General features: G+C 32.1%; 2 protein-coding genes across 10 annotated transcripts; both read left to right on the top strand.

The window, feature by feature from the left end:
• LOC100784683 (nuclear intron maturase 4, mitochondrial) lies at positions 1–5010 on the top strand. 6 transcript variants are annotated; one of them, XM_014770041.3, is made up of 5 exons: positions 1–214; positions 333–2781; positions 2956–3090; positions 4300–4370; positions 4660–5010. In XM_014770041.3, the coding sequence occupies exons 1-2, from the start codon at positions 124–126 to the stop codon at positions 2636–2638; spliced, it is 2397 nt and encodes a 798-aa protein (XP_014625527.1). In that variant the 5' UTR covers positions 1–123; the 3' UTR covers positions 2639–2781; positions 2956–3090; positions 4300–4370; positions 4660–5010. The 6 variants fall into 6 exon arrangements, with proteins under 6 accessions (XP_014625527.1, XP_006600814.1, XP_006600813.1 ...); XM_006600751.4 differs by having other exon boundaries at positions 4289–4370; XM_006600750.4 differs by having other exon boundaries at positions 4068–4370.
• A 6281-nt stretch (positions 5011–11291) lies between these two features.
• On the top strand, positions 11292–14842 carry LOC100792273 (uncharacterized). 4 transcript variants are annotated; one of them, XM_014769312.3, is made up of 8 exons: positions 11336–11476; positions 11676–11783; positions 11929–12419; positions 12535–12695; positions 12784–12864; positions 13005–13080; positions 13467–13541; positions 14304–14678. In XM_014769312.3, exons 3-8 carry the CDS (start codon positions 11954–11956, stop codon positions 14504–14506), a joined length of 1062 nt encoding a protein of 353 aa, XP_014624798.1. In that variant the 5' UTR covers positions 11336–11476; positions 11676–11783; positions 11929–11953; the 3' UTR covers positions 14507–14678. The 4 variants fall into 4 exon arrangements, with proteins under 4 accessions (XP_006600187.1, XP_006600186.1, XP_014624798.1 ...); XM_006600124.4 differs by lacking the exon at positions 11676–11783 and having other exon boundaries at positions 11292–11476; positions 11953–12419; XM_006600123.4 differs by lacking the exon at positions 11676–11783 and having other exon boundaries at positions 11325–11476; positions 11947–12419.
• The last annotated feature ends 1953 nt before the right edge of the window (positions 14843–16795 follow it).

Here is a 16795-nt window from a genome sequence, read left to right as displayed (position 1 = left end):
GGCAGTTTTTATAACACTTTTAGAGAGTGAACCCAGGCGGTTCTTCTTTCTGTGCTCCTCCGACGACAGTGCTGCAAGCCGCGTTTTGCTTTTGTGCGAAACGACAGTGACACATTCATCACTATGCGCATTGTTACCACTGCCAACCTTTTCAAATCACTCCACAACCTCCAGTTCATCAGACTCACCTCTTCTCTCCCCCTTCTACTCAAATGTGAGCCAAACACCTCCTCCTATTTTCCCTTTTTTATTCTTCGATTTCCATTCACGCCTTTATCTTGTAATAATAACAAAAAAAATCAATAAGCGAGTATATTTTTTTTTCCTTTCAGTTTCAGATAAACATCATGTTGAAACACCACCACACGGCGCCACCTATTCACCGGATAATGAACACGTCGGAAAGTCAACGCTGGCAATGGACCTCGCTTCCCTACTCGAGGAGCCTCCATTGAAACCCAAGCCCAAGAGTAGGATGGAGCAGAAGCGGTTTCTCGAGCTCCGAATCAAAAAGAGGGTAAAAGAGCAACACTTCAATGGCAAGTTCCACGACCTAATGAAAACCGTGATTTCTAATGCAGAAACCCTTCGTGATGCTTACAACTGCATCAGGATAAACGCGAACACACACGACGCGGCTTCGAGCCACGACGGTGCTTCCTTTTTGGATGACCTAGCTGAAGAGCTTGGTAAAAGGGATTTTGACGTGTGTGCCAATACGTCGTCGTTCTCAACGAGGAGAGGTTCCGCGAACAAAGAGGTATTGGTGCTTCCCAATTTGAAGCTGAGGGTTGTACAGGAAGCGATGAGAATAGCCTTGGAGGTTGTTTACAAGCCTTATTTTTCGAAGATCTCGCACGGCTGCCGGAGCGGGAGGGGCCGTGCCGCCGCGTTGAAGTACGTGTGCAAGGGTGTTTTGAGCCCTGATTGGTGGTTTACGATGCTCGTGGTTAAGAAATTGGATGCTGCTGTGTTGGAGAAGATGATTTCTATAATGGAGGATAAGATAGAGGATCCTTGTTTATACGATTTCATTCGGAGCATGTTTGATGCTAGAGTGTTAAATCTTGAGTTTGGGGGTTTCCCTAAGGGGCATGGTCTTCCTCAGGAAGGGGTTTTGTCCCCTATTCTGATGAATATTTATCTTGACCTCTTTGACAGTGAATTTTGTAGGCTTTCGATGAAATATGAAGGAATATGCAATGGTGGAGGGTTAAATGATGGAGATAGGTCTGGCTCCATGTTGCGGGGTTGGTTCAGGAGACAGTTGGATGGCAATGATGTTGTGAAGAGTTCTGGTGTGAAAGTTTACTCTTGTCGCCATATGGATGAGATGTTTTTTGCGGTTTCTGGTTCAAAGGATGCCGCTGTTAGTTTTATGTCTGAGGTCCGGAGTTATTTGAAGAGTTCTTTGCTGTTGGATGTGCGTGATCAACCTGATGTGTTTCCCTGTGAGGGGCCTCATGGTATCCGGTTTTTGGGAACTTTGGTGAAAAGAACTGTTAGGGAGAGTTCTGCTGTAAAAGCTGTTCACAAGTTAAAAGAGAAAGTGGAGCTATTTACTTTGCAAAAGGTGGAGGCTTGGAATTATGGGACGGTTAGAATTGGGAAGAAATGGTTGGGTCATGGTTTGAAGAAAGTTAAGGAATCGGAAATCAAACATTTAGCTGATAGTAGCTCCCTCCTGAACAAGGTTTCCTCTTTCCGCAAGTCTGGAATGGAGACTGACCATTGGTATAAGCACTTATTGAAGATATGGATGCAAGATGTTCAAGCGAAAAATGCCAAGAGTGAAGAAAGTATCTTATCTAAGTGTGTTGCAGAACCGGCTCTTCCACAGGAGCTAAACGATTCCTTTTATGAATTTATAAAGCAGGCAGAGCTGTATATATCTGCCGAGGCAGATTCTATTCTCAAGCTTTTGCCAAATAATAACAGCTCAATAGAACATCCTTTAGCAAAAACTGAAATTATTGCTCCTATCCATGCCATAAAAATGCGTCTCCTGAGATATGGATTGACTACATCTAAGGGATTCCCCCGATCTGCCAATTTACTTATCATGCTAGATACAACTGAAATCATTGACTGGTTTTCAGGGATTTCTTGCCGCTGGCTGAAATGGCATGAAAATTGTGCCAACTTTGATGAGATAAAGCTCTTGATTTCAAATCATGTTAGGAAATCATGCATTCGTACTTTAGCAGCAAAGTATCGGGTACATGAAACTGAGATAGAAAAGCAGTTTGATGTAGAACTTAGCAGGATTCCATCAACACAGGACATTGAGAAGGAGATGATAAATGAAGCATTGGATGCTCAAGCTTTTGATAATGATGAAGCATTAATGTATGGAATTGCTTATAGCGGTTTGTGTTTGTTGTCTCTAGCAAGAATTGTTACCCAGGCAAGACCATGTAATTGCTTTGTAATAGGGTGCTCATCTTCAGCACCTAGAGTCTATACTCTTCATGTAATGGAAAGGCAAAAGTCTCCAAGCTGGAAGACTGGATTTTCAACTTGCATTCACCCAAGCTTAAATAAACGACGAGTAGGGTTGTGTAAGCAGCATTTGAGGGATTTGTATCTTGGCCATATATCACTTCAGTCCATTGATTTCAGAGCATGGAAGTCATAAATTATATTTGAAGCTTTATCAATATGTTTGCATTTTGGTCACTTATTATTTAGTTCATTGATGATGAAGGTACTGTTGAAAATGAGGTGTAAGATGGAATCCAATACTTCCTACTTATCATCAGATTTTCTTAAAGTACAAAGGTGATTCTTGATCCTTTACTTATGAGATTTTTATTTTAATTAATTGTTCTGTATCTATGTATTTTAGAAGGCATCAAAGCATGACAACAACTATCTTGGATTGTTGGTGTCAGCTATATAGAGTTTTTATTGCTGTCCTAATCTAGATTTATTTTTTCTGTAATCTTTCATAAGGGCAAGTGTTTTTCCCGTTGATGATCTTGGTGCATTTTTCAAATTATGGATGCAACACTAGCAGTCAGGGACTCATTTGTTAAGTTGAGGGAATTGCCCAAGAACTAAAGTTATTTATTTGTCCTCCTATGTAAGGTGAGCACTAAGCATCATTTCATCTATTAGTAACCATGCATAAATTGATTTCCCCGCATCAATGCCGCTTCATAGTGATTGGCTAAGATGTTTTAACCGATAGCCATTTGACATCAATGTTCGATACCAAGGCTAAGGGATGGAAAAAGACTAGTTCTTTTGGGGTGAAAATGAAGACTGAGGAATTATGATATTCACTAAAGAGAGATTAGGGATATAGGAGAGAGAATGAATAAGAACAATTTTGTTGATGTTTGATTGATTGATAAACAAAACAAGGCTAGAATTTTTCCTCCAAGGATTTCCCCTTTAACAAAAGGTTTCCTGTTTTACAACTGAGCTATTTCTTGTTTATGCAATACTAACAAATCTGGATTCCCTCTTCTACCCCTCTCCTACTATTTAAAGCTAAACCCCAAATTCCCTACTCTTAACCACTTTAGCTGTGCTTATTGTTGTAAGACTACCCTAACTGATTATTCTCTGTGCCCCATCAAGTTCCTTCTTAAAATCCCTTACGATTTTTTTTTTTTCGTTTTCCATGAATAAGGAGTCAAAAACGGTTCAGGGCTCGGTTGTAATTTTATGGACTGACTTTTAAATCCCACTGGCTGAACATTATCTAGCTAAATGCAGCAAGTAATCTTCTTTTTTTTCTTCCATGAATGGTATACTTGTACATTATTTGGTATCCGGTATGGTCTGATTTTTTATTTATTTTTTACATTTCCCACTTATTTGATTTTAAAAACCAGACCATAATAGCTGGTTACCGTGAATCTGATATGTCTTTAGGCCAAACACTCTCCAGCTCTTAGTCACAATTCAAAACCCACAAATTGAACTTTTTCAAGATCTATGAACACAAACTTTTGTCCTAGTTCCAAGTGAAGTTTTTTGCTTTATTATGTAAGAGTTGTAGCAGAATTTTATTTTTTTGTAGCCAATTTACTTTAACATTTAATTCTTTTGCATAGGCATTGAAGGATAATGTAACAAAAAAAAAAAATCAAAAACATTTATGCCAGCTTGTGGAAAACTATAGAGGTTGTGCAGTTTGATTTGGACGGTTGAACTATGGCTTGACAAGTTGCCACTTTCATAATTTTGAAGCTTCTCAAAATACCTACATCAATCTCCAACTCGTTGATGCCCACAGAATAATTTACAGGTTGAACTGGCTTAACCATTTGTTTAGTTATTTTGTAGTGATCTTATCTTCAAAAGTTCAAGAATCTGCAATGTAATTAATCCCAGTCAATGTTAGAGAAGTGTAACAGGTGAATATAATAACATTGACCTCTTCAGTGTTTTAAGATTTTATTTTATCCATCTGCCCTTGTGCATCTTTAATATTTTTACTTAGATGCAAAATATATTAATATTAATTTCTTACATTTCAAAGCATCAAATGTCCAGTAAATATAGAGTATTAATGTTTGCATGTTGGATGAAGAAACAGTTATATGTATTGAATGGTGATTCTTTTGTTGTCTTTACAAACTATCTTATTGAGGTAAAATTTGATGGAGAAGTCTGACAAAAATATTTCCTGTGTATGGCTCACAGTCACAGGTGTCAAGTGAGCATAGATGGAAGAGGAAAAAAAAAAAGAAGAGAAAAGTGAATGGTGCTAGGTGAGATTGTGGTTTGTGAGGGTCAACATCTATATAAATATCAATCTCATGTTTATTGAGAGTATGGCATTCACACTGCTTACATGTTTAAGGGAAGGAGCTGGACATTTCTACCGGATATAAGCTGCTTTAGATCAAATCAAATTTTTCCCAAAGATCTCTAACCAGCTAGTTAGGGTGAATACAAAAATAGATCTCTTAGAGAAAAGTTTGGTATGTTGTTTTTATTTGAAAAAATAACATTATCATTATTTATTTAAGATTACAACATTTAATTTGGTAATTTTTTTGTTCGGAGGTTTCTTTATATATATATATATATATAAAGATTGAATATTTAAATCATAAATATTGCTAAGTGCCTTAATTATCTTAATTTGAATATAATGTAACTTTAAATAAAAATATATGTTAATTATGTTGGTCATAATATAGAGCAATATTAACACATATTTTTATTTAAAGTTACATTAATTTGATTCAAAATATATATTGGTCATAATTAATTAATACAATTCTATATTTTTAATAATTAAATTAATTAAAAAAATCAATTGTATTTCAATAGAAAATTAATGATGAGATGTTACTTACATGGCATTTACCATAAGCAAATATATATATATATATATATATATATATATATATATATATATATATATATATATATATTTGTATTTGTATTATGAAATTAAAATAAATCTTGTGATATTTTATTTTAAATTTATTATAAACTTGAATTAAAATATTTATTAGTATCATTAATTAATTTAAATAAAAATATATAATTTTATATATATATTCATTGTAATCACCTTAACTATTATAATTATGCAGTTTTGTGAATATAAAATTTAGCAGCATTTTGATAGGAAAATAATTGATGTGGTGTTAGGCTGTTAGCACCTAACATTTGCCTATATGACAAAAATATTATTTTATAATAATAGAATTGATTAAGCAGTGGATGTTATCTTTAATGTCATTTGGATCAAAAGGATTTACAAATAGTTATTATAAACGTGGTGCAATAGTAGTAGATTAAATTAAAACCTTTTTTAAAAGTTCTAAAAAAAATAAAATGAAAAAATATTCTGCTGTGTCACAACCAATAATATTAATCGAATGGGATATATTTATCTCTAATGTTATTTTGATAATAACAGTGTAATGATTAGTCATTTATTAACTTGAATCCTACGCAAAAATAATTTTTTGTTTTGATCTCCAAGTATGATAATTATTTAATTTTGATTCACCTATTAATAATTAACGAAATTTGTTAACGTGACATAAAAAAAAGAAAAAAAAAAGGACATAACAATATGACATGTACAAAAAAGATTAAAATCTCTCACCCGTTGCTCCAATAACACTAGGTCACTGACTTGGGTTTCTGTAATGCATTTATTAAAGTTTATGACATTTTTTCCCCTTAACTTTCTAGTTTATCAGAGATTTGGTTAGGAGTAAATAAAACTTAATCAATTTTTTTTATCAAAAGATCAAACCGAAATAATACCTAAATAATTTAATCTTATAAAGATTATGATATATATACCTTAGGCCGAAACAATCCAAACAAAAATTACACATACATTAACAATTATGAAATAAAAAATTTAATAATATGAATATAAGTATATTGGATAGAAATATAAATACATTGAATATAATTATAACTATATTAAAAGGTTAATTAATAGTATATGATATAAATATTGATCATTTAACTTGCACATTCTAGTCACAAAAAATTATATTTATTTGATATATACTAATTTATATTTATTAAATTACTAATTTATCTATAAATATACTAATAATAATAATAAAATAATTTATCAATAATATTAATAATAATATATGTTAACCAATATATTTAGCAGTATGTGTTCTTTCATACGTTAATGAAAGTTATAATTTATATAACTCTATTAGTATAATATAATGTTGAGTCTTTCTGTTATATTAATACACTAATAATATTAATAATATTATTATTAATTTATCAATTAAATTATTGATTCTGATAATATATATTATTTTTTATTTAGTAATAGTAAATATATGTATAATTTTAATTCTTTATTAAGGTATACATGCATTGTCACATTTATTTATGTGTTAAAAAATTATATTAGTTTAGCGGTTTACCGTGACTATTGAAGTTAAGGGTGTGTGCTTCAAATCTCACCATTAACATTTCGACAATTTTAGTGGAAGGAGGTAAAAAACAAATTTAATTTTTGTAATCAAAAATTCTAAAAAATATTATTTTTTTTCCAAAAAAAGCATTATCCTTTTTAGTTTTTAAGCTTTGAACTTTTTTCTATCAACTAACAAAAAAGAAAAATGTCCTTATAAATTTTAAATATTCCTTTTTCTTCATAAAATAAAAAATAAATGTTTTCAAAATTTTAATTTTATAAAGATAAAAAATCCTTTCATAAAAAATAGGTATTTTTTAAAATTCTAATTTAAAAATCTAAAATTTTTTAATTAAGAAATTTCAAAAAAGAATTTATTTTTAATATTAAAAATATTTTTTCCCTTAAAAGTATTATCCTTTTTAGTTTTTAAGCTTTGAAATTTTTCTATAAACTAAAAACAATTAAGAAAAATGTCCTATTAAATTCTAAATATTTCCTTTTATTCATAAAATAAAAAGATATATTTTCAAAATTTCCTTTTATAAAGATAAAAAATAATTTCATAAATAATAGGTATTTTTCCAAATTCTAATTTAAAAATCCAATTTTTTTAATTAAATATTAAAAATATTTTTTCCGTAAGAGCATTATCTTTTTTAGTTTTTAAGCTTTGAACCTTTTTCTATAAACTAAAAAACTTAAGAAAAATGCCCTTATAAATTATAAATACTTCCTTCTTTTTCGTAAAATAAAAAATAAATATTTTCAAAATTTTCCTTTTATAAAGGTAAAAAATCATTTCGTAAAAAATAGGTATCTTTTAAAACTCTAATTCAAAAATCTAATTTTTTTAATTAAAAAATCCAAAAAAGAATCTATTTTTAATATTATTTTTTTCCTTGAAAGCATTATCCTTTTTAGTTTTTAAGCTTTGAATTTTTTTCTATAAACTTAAAAAAGTAATAAAATATCCTTATAAATTCGAAATATTTATTTTTCATAAAATAAAATAAAAATATTTTCAAACTTTTCCTTTTATAAAGATAAAAAATCATTTCATAAAAATGTATCTTTTCAAATTCTAATTTAAAAATCTCTTTTCTTAAAAATAAAAAATATAAAAAATATTCTTAACTTTGATTATATGGAAAAAGTAATAATAAGTAAAATTCTAAAAAAAATTGCTTTCTTACTATGATAAAATAAATATTTACAAACTTATGTAATTTTGTGTCATTAACTAGAGGTACTGTTATTTAACGGACATGGTAAGGAAATAATATTTTTTTAATACCTAATCAACTCCCGAATCTTATACCACAAAAAATAATAATAACTAAAATTCTAAAAAAAATATTATTTTCTTATTGTAAAATAAATATTTACAAAATGAAGGCACACTTAGCTAATTTGTTTATTTTTTTTCTGGTAACTGATGGGGCCAAAGCCCAAAGAAAGAAGAAAACTACACAAAAATTGGCCTAGGAGTCTGAACTCCAAAGTCATCAAACAACAACAAAAGTTTTAGAAAACCTGACAACTTGCTCAAATATCAATGCTTCTTCTACATCTCAAAAGCATGATTTGCCAAAGCATCCGCACACTTGTTTGCCTCACATTAAACATGAGTAAAAACAATTGCCCCCAGCCTTCTGATATCATTCACAAGCCTCCAACCTGTTGCACAACCTTGTTTATCTCCAGCCAAGCAATCAGCAACCACTCTTGAATCAACCTGCATTTGGTTTTGCCATGCACAAACCAACATAAACTCCCCACAATTCAGCAATAAAAGTCATTGTACTGCCCACTTTCTTAGCAAAGCTACAGACCCACTTTCCCTTTTCATCTCTCAAGTCTCAACAATCCCCCACAGGTTGCTCCTCTTGACGTCCCTTTAACAGAGCCATCTGCATGTATTCAAAGTCACCCATGCAACCAATACCTTTCGGTTTCCAATTAACCAGAACTTCCACTTTTTGTTAATCAATTGATCAAGTTCTATCTGATTGGACAAGTCTTTATACATCCTGCAATGATGACTAATAACTTCCCAATGTCTAAAAGGCCTTATAATAAAGGAAACATTATGAACCTGCTGATTCCGCCACAACCAAAGATAGTAAGCAGCTTGCGCCCAAGTTCCCGCCCAGTCCTTTTGCTCCAAGTTCAACTTAACCCAGTCTGGTAAATCTGTTGTATAGAAATTGTTTCTGTTCTGAAACGGCAACAAATGATACCTAACTTGAGCTGCTAGAGGGCAATCCCTCAAGATAGACATGAAGAAAACAAATTGTTTGACATTCTTTGTGTTTTAGTTGGGGGATGACATATCCACCAAAAGAAAAATTTGGGGTATGACATACAAAAAAAGAAGATGAACTTACACCAGATTGGTCAACGTGGGTCTTCATGTGGATAATGGGTGCATCATGACTTTTTTCTCCTTATTATTCTATGACCACACTTCACTTTCTTCATGTTGTGGGACCTAATTTTGGGTTATAACTACATTAGTAGCTAATGACATATATGGCATGCTTATGATTAAGTTTACGTCCCCTAATATCTTTCCTTTGATCTATAACAAAAATAACATCAAATTCATTAGATATAAATTGATCCTTACCTTTTTTTTCTCTCCAAATCTTTTGCATTAGATGTATTGGACTTATTACGCTTGACAGTTAGCCATTCGCCATGCAGATCACGTTTCACTAAATCTGAATTTTTCATAGATTTGCCATATATATATAGCAACCACATTTAACACAAATGATGTGCAAGCTTATACCAGTGATCATTAAGCCATGCATGTCTTCCAAACGACAAGTTGAGCAAGGTCAATTTCGACACATATCCTCGTAAAGCATCATCTTTTCACCCTAATAGTATTGCAATTGACCTTCGATCATAAGGTGACCCACTGTCGCAACAGTTGCTAACAGGAAACTATTGTCATAATACACCAAGTTTAATCTAGAAAAACATACTTAGAATACAGTTGTTCAACTTTCGCACAGGGGATGTCTATTCTAGTTTCCATTTCGTTGTTGCCAAATAGTGTTAAAATATCATCTAAACGCCTATAACAATATTTTAATACGTGTTTGGTTTGATATTGGAAACTTGATTTTGAGTTTAGAATTTATTTTTGAAATATTTTTATATATTTAATTTTACGTTAGAGAAAAATTCAAATTTAATTATGATTAAAACAATTTTGAGTAGCTTTTGAATTAAATTCAAAATTTTATAAGAAATTTTGTTCTTAACTTGATTTTATAATAAAATATTTAAATATAAACTACATCCCTATAAAATCAATTTTATCAATGTTAATTCAAACAAATATTTATCTTACCTCCAATAAGTCCACCTTTGTTATGTACCAATATTCTTTGCCAAAAGTCTAACATTAGAATCCTGTCACGGGTAGCATAAACGCGTTCACCCAAATAAACCTTTGGTAGCTAACAATTGCCATTTTTTTATTCTACGTGAACCAAATTTTAGTTTATAGCTGTTTAGGCTAATAACGTGTGGCGGTGTAGATGCTCCATTATGGTTACAGAGAAAGTAAAACCTTCTATCACCATTTTTGTTCTCTAAAATATATAGATTTTAATCTATTCATGTCACAAATGTACCAGATACCTATCCTTTTGTGGAAAGATTTTTTACTGCACCGAAAGGTCATCTGCTTATAATTTTTTGCTAAAGTCTCGGGTGCGTGAGTGTCTAAAAGAGCGAAAGAAAATACTTACAAAAGGGTATTTCAATGCTCAAGTGAAACAGTTTTCTTACCTAGAAGGTTCACTTCTTTTTATATTGACCTTACTAGGGTTGAGGTCTATGGGTCTGCCTGCACGTTCGGATTACTAGTTGTGCAATACACCTCCTAATCATGCTTAGATATCTTTAATCAAGTAATTATCCTTCAGTGATTTCATTGGTGATAATCACGACCGAATGGTACTCATTGTCTGCATATGTTAAGGGTCGAGACGTATCGTACAAAATATATTCACACATGTTGAAGAAGGTACTCGATTTGGATGTGTCAGGTGTCCCCTCAACTTAACGAGTACTTTATCTGGTATAAAATCATTTATCTATATATTTACTTACATATATTTTAATAAAACTAAAAATAATAGTTAAAAATTTACAAATTATAAATTTAATACTCGTTAATTGGACATATTATTACTCTAAAAATATATAGAAATAAAAGTAAAATATTGGGGCTAGTTTTTTTTAAAAAAAAATTATCAAATAAGGACACTTTTCAATTAATTGTCATTTATTTTTATAACTTACCGAGAAATAATTAAAAATTATTATTATTTGATAATTAATTTTTTTTACCTCAAATGGTTAAAAAAAAAAAAGCCGAGAAACAAAGCCCATGTGATGTTCGTGCACGGTGAATGGTATGATCTCATATCTCACTTAGACAGTTATACTAGAGAGTTCTATTTCCATAATTGAATTGCGAATTATCCAAAGAATCTTTATAAATAGGGAACTATTCTTTTGATTCCAAGTAATCCATCGGTCTTTCACGTCAACTTTCGTTTTTCTCCCTCTCAGGTACTCTCGTCTCTTTAAACCTCTCGTTTTCATTCTAGGGCTTTGAATTTTAATTGTGTTGATCTCTTTTAGTGTTATGCTTGCTCGTTTTTCAATCGTGTGTGTTCTTTGCTTCGTTTCACCAATCTTTGTGTTCAATTCAGCTCATTATGATGCTGTTTGGTGGATTGATTCTGTATTTGAAATTCGGTGTATGCAGATTAGCCTTTTTGTTCTTCTTTTCTGCGGCGTTTCTAGGGATTATGACGAATTCGCTAGTATTTGCATTGGAAAAATAATGATTAATGTTATTATATCCTCTGGCAACGTACGTTTGCATCAAGAATTGAATAAAAATATAGGATCATTAGGCTTCCTAAGGAGGATTTATTGTTAAAAAAAATTGTATTGAATTATTGATTGTTAGTTGAATGGTTTATTGCGATTTAATTACCTTCATCCTGTATTAACAGTGAAAATTGCATCTAAAGAGACAGAATGCAAGGACCTGGGGGTGGCAGGGATCCTTTCTTCGATTTTGGTGGTTTTGGAGGCTTTGGTTCCTTTGGGCCTCCCAGGAGTTTAATCTCAAGCTTTTTTGGGGGTAGGGACCCATTTAGTGACCCTTTCTTCGCCCAACCTTTTGGAGGGATGTTTGAGTCTAGTCCCTTTGGTGGTCCTACTGGATTTCCTTTCCCCACTGGTATGAATCCATCTGGGTTCCTTGAGCATCCAGCCCCGGGTTTGGATCCATCTGGGTTCCTTGAGCATCCGGGTATGCATCCATCTGGGTTCCTTGCACGGCAAAATCCTGAGCCTAGTAGACAAAGGAGGGGACCAATCATTCAGGAATTGGACTCTGATGAAGAAAATGATGACACCGCGGAGAAGAAAGAAAATCCGAGAAAGCATGGTAGGTCAGATGGTGAACCCTCTGTTGAACATCCAGATGATGAAATTGAAGGTAACGAGTGTTTTGTTTTCAGCAGTAGGTGCTTTTGCTCTCTCCCAAAAGGGGCAGGTTGGTTTTTGCTTAGGCTGATTTCACCCCCCCCCCCCCCTTTTGGTTAATGTTGCAGGGAAGAAGATCAGACAGGCTGGAAATGAGAGCAGAATCAATATAATTGGGCCTCAGCCTCAATCTCACAGTTTCTGCTTCCAGAGCTCAACCGTCAGCTATGGTGGCCCAAATGGATTGTATTATACTTCCTCAAGGACAAGGAGGAGTGGAAGTGACGGAGTAAGCATTTGGATTGTTGTTTAAAAACCTAGACCAAATCCAAGATTTGCATAATATTATTTTTGTGATGCCATCTTTGTTGTGTTAGGTGACATTTGAAGAGAGGAAGGAGGCTGATAGTTCCACAATGCAAGCTTCTCACCTAATTTCTAGAGGCATTCATGGGAAGGTATTCATATACTATTCTCTTTGGTTGCTATGTTAGATTCAGTTGGTTTGGTTTTGGAATAACTTTTGCTGTCAAATTTTTAATGGTTTAACTTCTAACAGGTCTCTTATTTTATTTTACTTGTATATGATATTTTATAGGGACATTCACTCTCAAGAAATCTGAATTCAGATGGTAGGGTGGATACTAGGCAGACGCTGCTCAATATTAATGAAGGTATGTCATGAATCTTATATTCACGATTCTTATGGTGTGATATGACCATAGTAGTCAATGGTGCGTTATAGCACCACTATAGCAGTGTTGCCGAGGGTCGCAGCTGCTCCATGGATGCCTGGTGCATTACATCTTGCTGTCGCGCCGGGAATGGCGTGAATCCTTGCTGTTATTGCGGCCATCACGACTGCCATTGCATCAGAGACAAAAACCCCTATTTAGTTTATATGTAGTAGTTTCTTAGTTGTGGAATTTGTGGTCATCCTGCTATTTGCTATCCCACTGTAGTGGTTGATAAATGATAACTATGGATATGGCATCTACTTTCACAATTCCATATCCTTGTATGTTAGCATTCCTGAAGGTTTTGGGTTGTGATTTTGTAGATGAGCTTGCTGGCTTTGAAGAACAATGGAAGGAAAAGGGTCAAAAGTATTTGCCTGGATGGACTGCGAGTGTTGGTGAGTGATTATCCTTTCTGCTACTTGGGGATGTGGATAATTAATCTCATTCTCTAGAAGATATCTCTTCAATTTATTAGAGAATATTGACTATTTTATGTTTACATATCTGTACCAAAAGTTTCCAAACGATATTGGTTTATCTACGTATTTGCTAAATTTTGTAATATATTCATTGGTTATAAATGTTAATTTACTTTAATAATTAAAATTCAAGGAAATAATAAAATTTACTGCAGAACTAGGTTATCAATAAGTGCGCTATAGTGGTTGATTGGCCAGTGGCTGCTGTTTGCACACTGTAACGTCACTGTTTAGTGTCACGGCCATGGCGGCCCATGGAGCACAATTTGGCTGTGACAGTGAAGTCTTCCTAAACTTTTGAAAATGCCCTTAAACCTTTGGTTTTAAGTTTTAACATTACAGGAGTGTTTTAGGTATTTGCACCCGTTTTGTTTTTAGAAACTACATGGTCATCTTATTCATGAGCACTTTCATAGCACCACTGTTTGTGTTTTCTTTTTCCAGTCCTTTTTTCTCCAATCTCTTTTTCATTTCTTTCAACTTGCACATTCTTCCCCACATCTCTGAAATAATTTTTAACTTGAACACACGAAAGTGTATGCCCACTTCTAGTGTGTATTAAGATAAATGGCTTTCACATATGTGCTTGCACTATATGGCTGTAGAGTGAATATTTCTTTCTTCAGAGCTGCAATAGTCTATTTGTCATTTTTTTTAATGTGCTCTTTGGTGTTTCAGAAGCTAGCGGTAGTAATGGACAAGCTGAGCAGGCCAGGAGTGGAGGTTGGGCACTCCCTTCTTCGGAGTATAGTCATACCGTGGGAACAATATCTGAAGCTAGAGATGAAGTTGGTTCTTCTCGCTCACAGGAGAGGGTACTTAGGACAAATTCAAGTGGTAGGAATGCATACCGTCCAGGAGTAGGGCGTCGCCGACACTAAGGCCCTAATGTTTCTGAAATACCCGACTCCCAATTAACCATCCACCCACCTCTCTGCGCTCTTCATGTTAGTAACTGATAGTGTGTTTCTTCTTCCTTTTCCCTATAGCTATATGATGATTTTGGCGGTGGTTTGCTTCTTTGAAAAGACTGAACAATATTTGTGTGTAAAACGGTTGACCGAACTGGATCGAAATGAACCGATCCAAAAAAAAAATCAAACTGTTTTGGAAAAAATTAAACCGAACTATCTTTCAAAAAACAGTTCTGTTCGAATCAAATCATATAATTCGATTCGGTTTGATTTTTTGAAGAAGACATTTTTTGCCCATTTCTACCCGTGAGTTGGCTAAGTGGACTTACTTAAATTAATTTTGAACGAGTAATTTTGTTTTTGGGTGGAACACGAAAGAGCTACCTACGGTTAGGTGGCGCGCTGACTTATGATTTGCAGAAAACCGGTTGGGCAATGTGGTGTGTGTTGGGAGATGGATTCTACAAATCAATCTAATAATTAAACTAATAGATTAGTTAATGGATCACCATTTCTTATTGGGTAATGAATCATCCAATGTAATGTGTAAGTTCATAGAGTTCAAAATCCATTTTTAACTTTTTAGGCATAGGTCTTTTTATGATTTAGGTCTTGGATTTTAGTGTTGAGATAAAATTTGCATAAATATTAAATTTATTTTACAATTTTTTTACTAAAATGTGTATGATATTTGTTTATAAAATAACTAATAAGTTAGACTTACAATGATTTATGAATGGATAGATTTATGTTAGCTCCGAATAATGATTAATTGAGCCGTTAGTGATTTATCTGCATTAAAACTTAGCAAAATGATACTGTTTTTTTTTTTTTATTACTTCTTTGGAGATTGACCAAGTGCAAGATTGTTTACCCAAAAGGCCAAAATTTTCACCTTATTTATAATTAAGTATGTAATTTTTTGTTGTAATTAGCCAAAAAGATCTGAAAACATAATTCAATGTTTTTCTTGTATTTTTTTTATTTCCCTTCTTCTAGCGTGACGTGAAAAATTATTTATAATAAATTTTTAGATAAGCATATAAACCTACCTCTTGGCTTAAACTTATATTTAGTCAGTCAGCTAAAGTCTTTAAACAGGCTAACTAATATACATTTAAAATAAAAGGTTAATAATTGATTGTCTATTTTTATTTATTTTTTAATTTGGTTTGATCTTCTAATTTCTTTAGTTGTATTAGGATTCATTTTTTTTCAATTGATTCTTTTATTAAAAATTGTCACAGTTGATAAAAAAAATGTCATAATTGATTAAAAACTAAATTGAAACAAAAGAATAATAGAGGAAGTGACATCAACTCCAGATGAGAGTAGATTGGTTTCTTAAAGAAATTTAAAAAACTTGTCCAATTTATAGCATGTTTTGAAATTAAATGAGAAACTTGTTTGACATTATAAGTCATGTCTCTACAAAAAGCTACTACTTGTTTCTGTAATTTTTCACTGATTTTACAATTTTTTGGATTAATAAGGTGTTTTCAAACACATGTTTTAATTTTTTTCAAACCAATTGAATGAGTAAAATGTCAATTTTAAGCTATTTTTTTATATACATCATAGGTATCCTTATGTGAAAATGATCATGTCTAAAATAGGATTATTATGAGTGACAATTTTTTTTTTTGAATATTTGATGTATATTCAAGATTTGAATATGAGAATTCTGATTAAATTAGAATAATTTCATGCTAGTTGATCCGTGTGTTGGATTACTAATTTTATATTTTATTTTAGTTGAAGAATCCATATTTAACTCCAAATACATTCTAAAATTCATCTAAATCATTTTTATTATTATTTGAAACATAACTTCAATTATTAGAATCATAATTTAACACATTAAATAAACTAAGATGTAGTAGAGTGAGACTCCACACAAAGTTCTAGTAAATTAAATTATATTAACTTCTAAATAATGTGTGTTTGATCTAGATACAAATTTATATCATCAAAATTTCTTCAACAAATGGGTTCAATATACATAGAATATATATCATTGAGGAGAAATAAAAAAATTTAAGTGATTAAATTTTAAACAAAGATTAATTTTATAATTAGCTCAAAAGAACAAATCTCGTAGGAATGCTTCGAAGTTCTACAAAAGAGCATAAGACCCGAATTACAATGTTTTTTAAAAAAATCAATTAAAAAAATGCATGTATACACTCTGAAAGTATAGGCACATTCATATTTACAATTGTAACATCCATATGAAATGTAATAAAAAAATACACG

Source organism: Glycine max, chromosome 17 (genome assembly GCF_000004515.6).
Source record: "Glycine max cultivar Williams 82 chromosome 17, Glycine_max_v4.0, whole genome shotgun sequence".
NCBI classification, from domain to species: domain Eukaryota; kingdom Viridiplantae; phylum Streptophyta; class Magnoliopsida; order Fabales; family Fabaceae; genus Glycine; species Glycine max.
The sequence above is the reverse complement of the archived record's forward strand: the minus strand, read 5'-3'. Positions and strand labels throughout refer to the sequence as shown.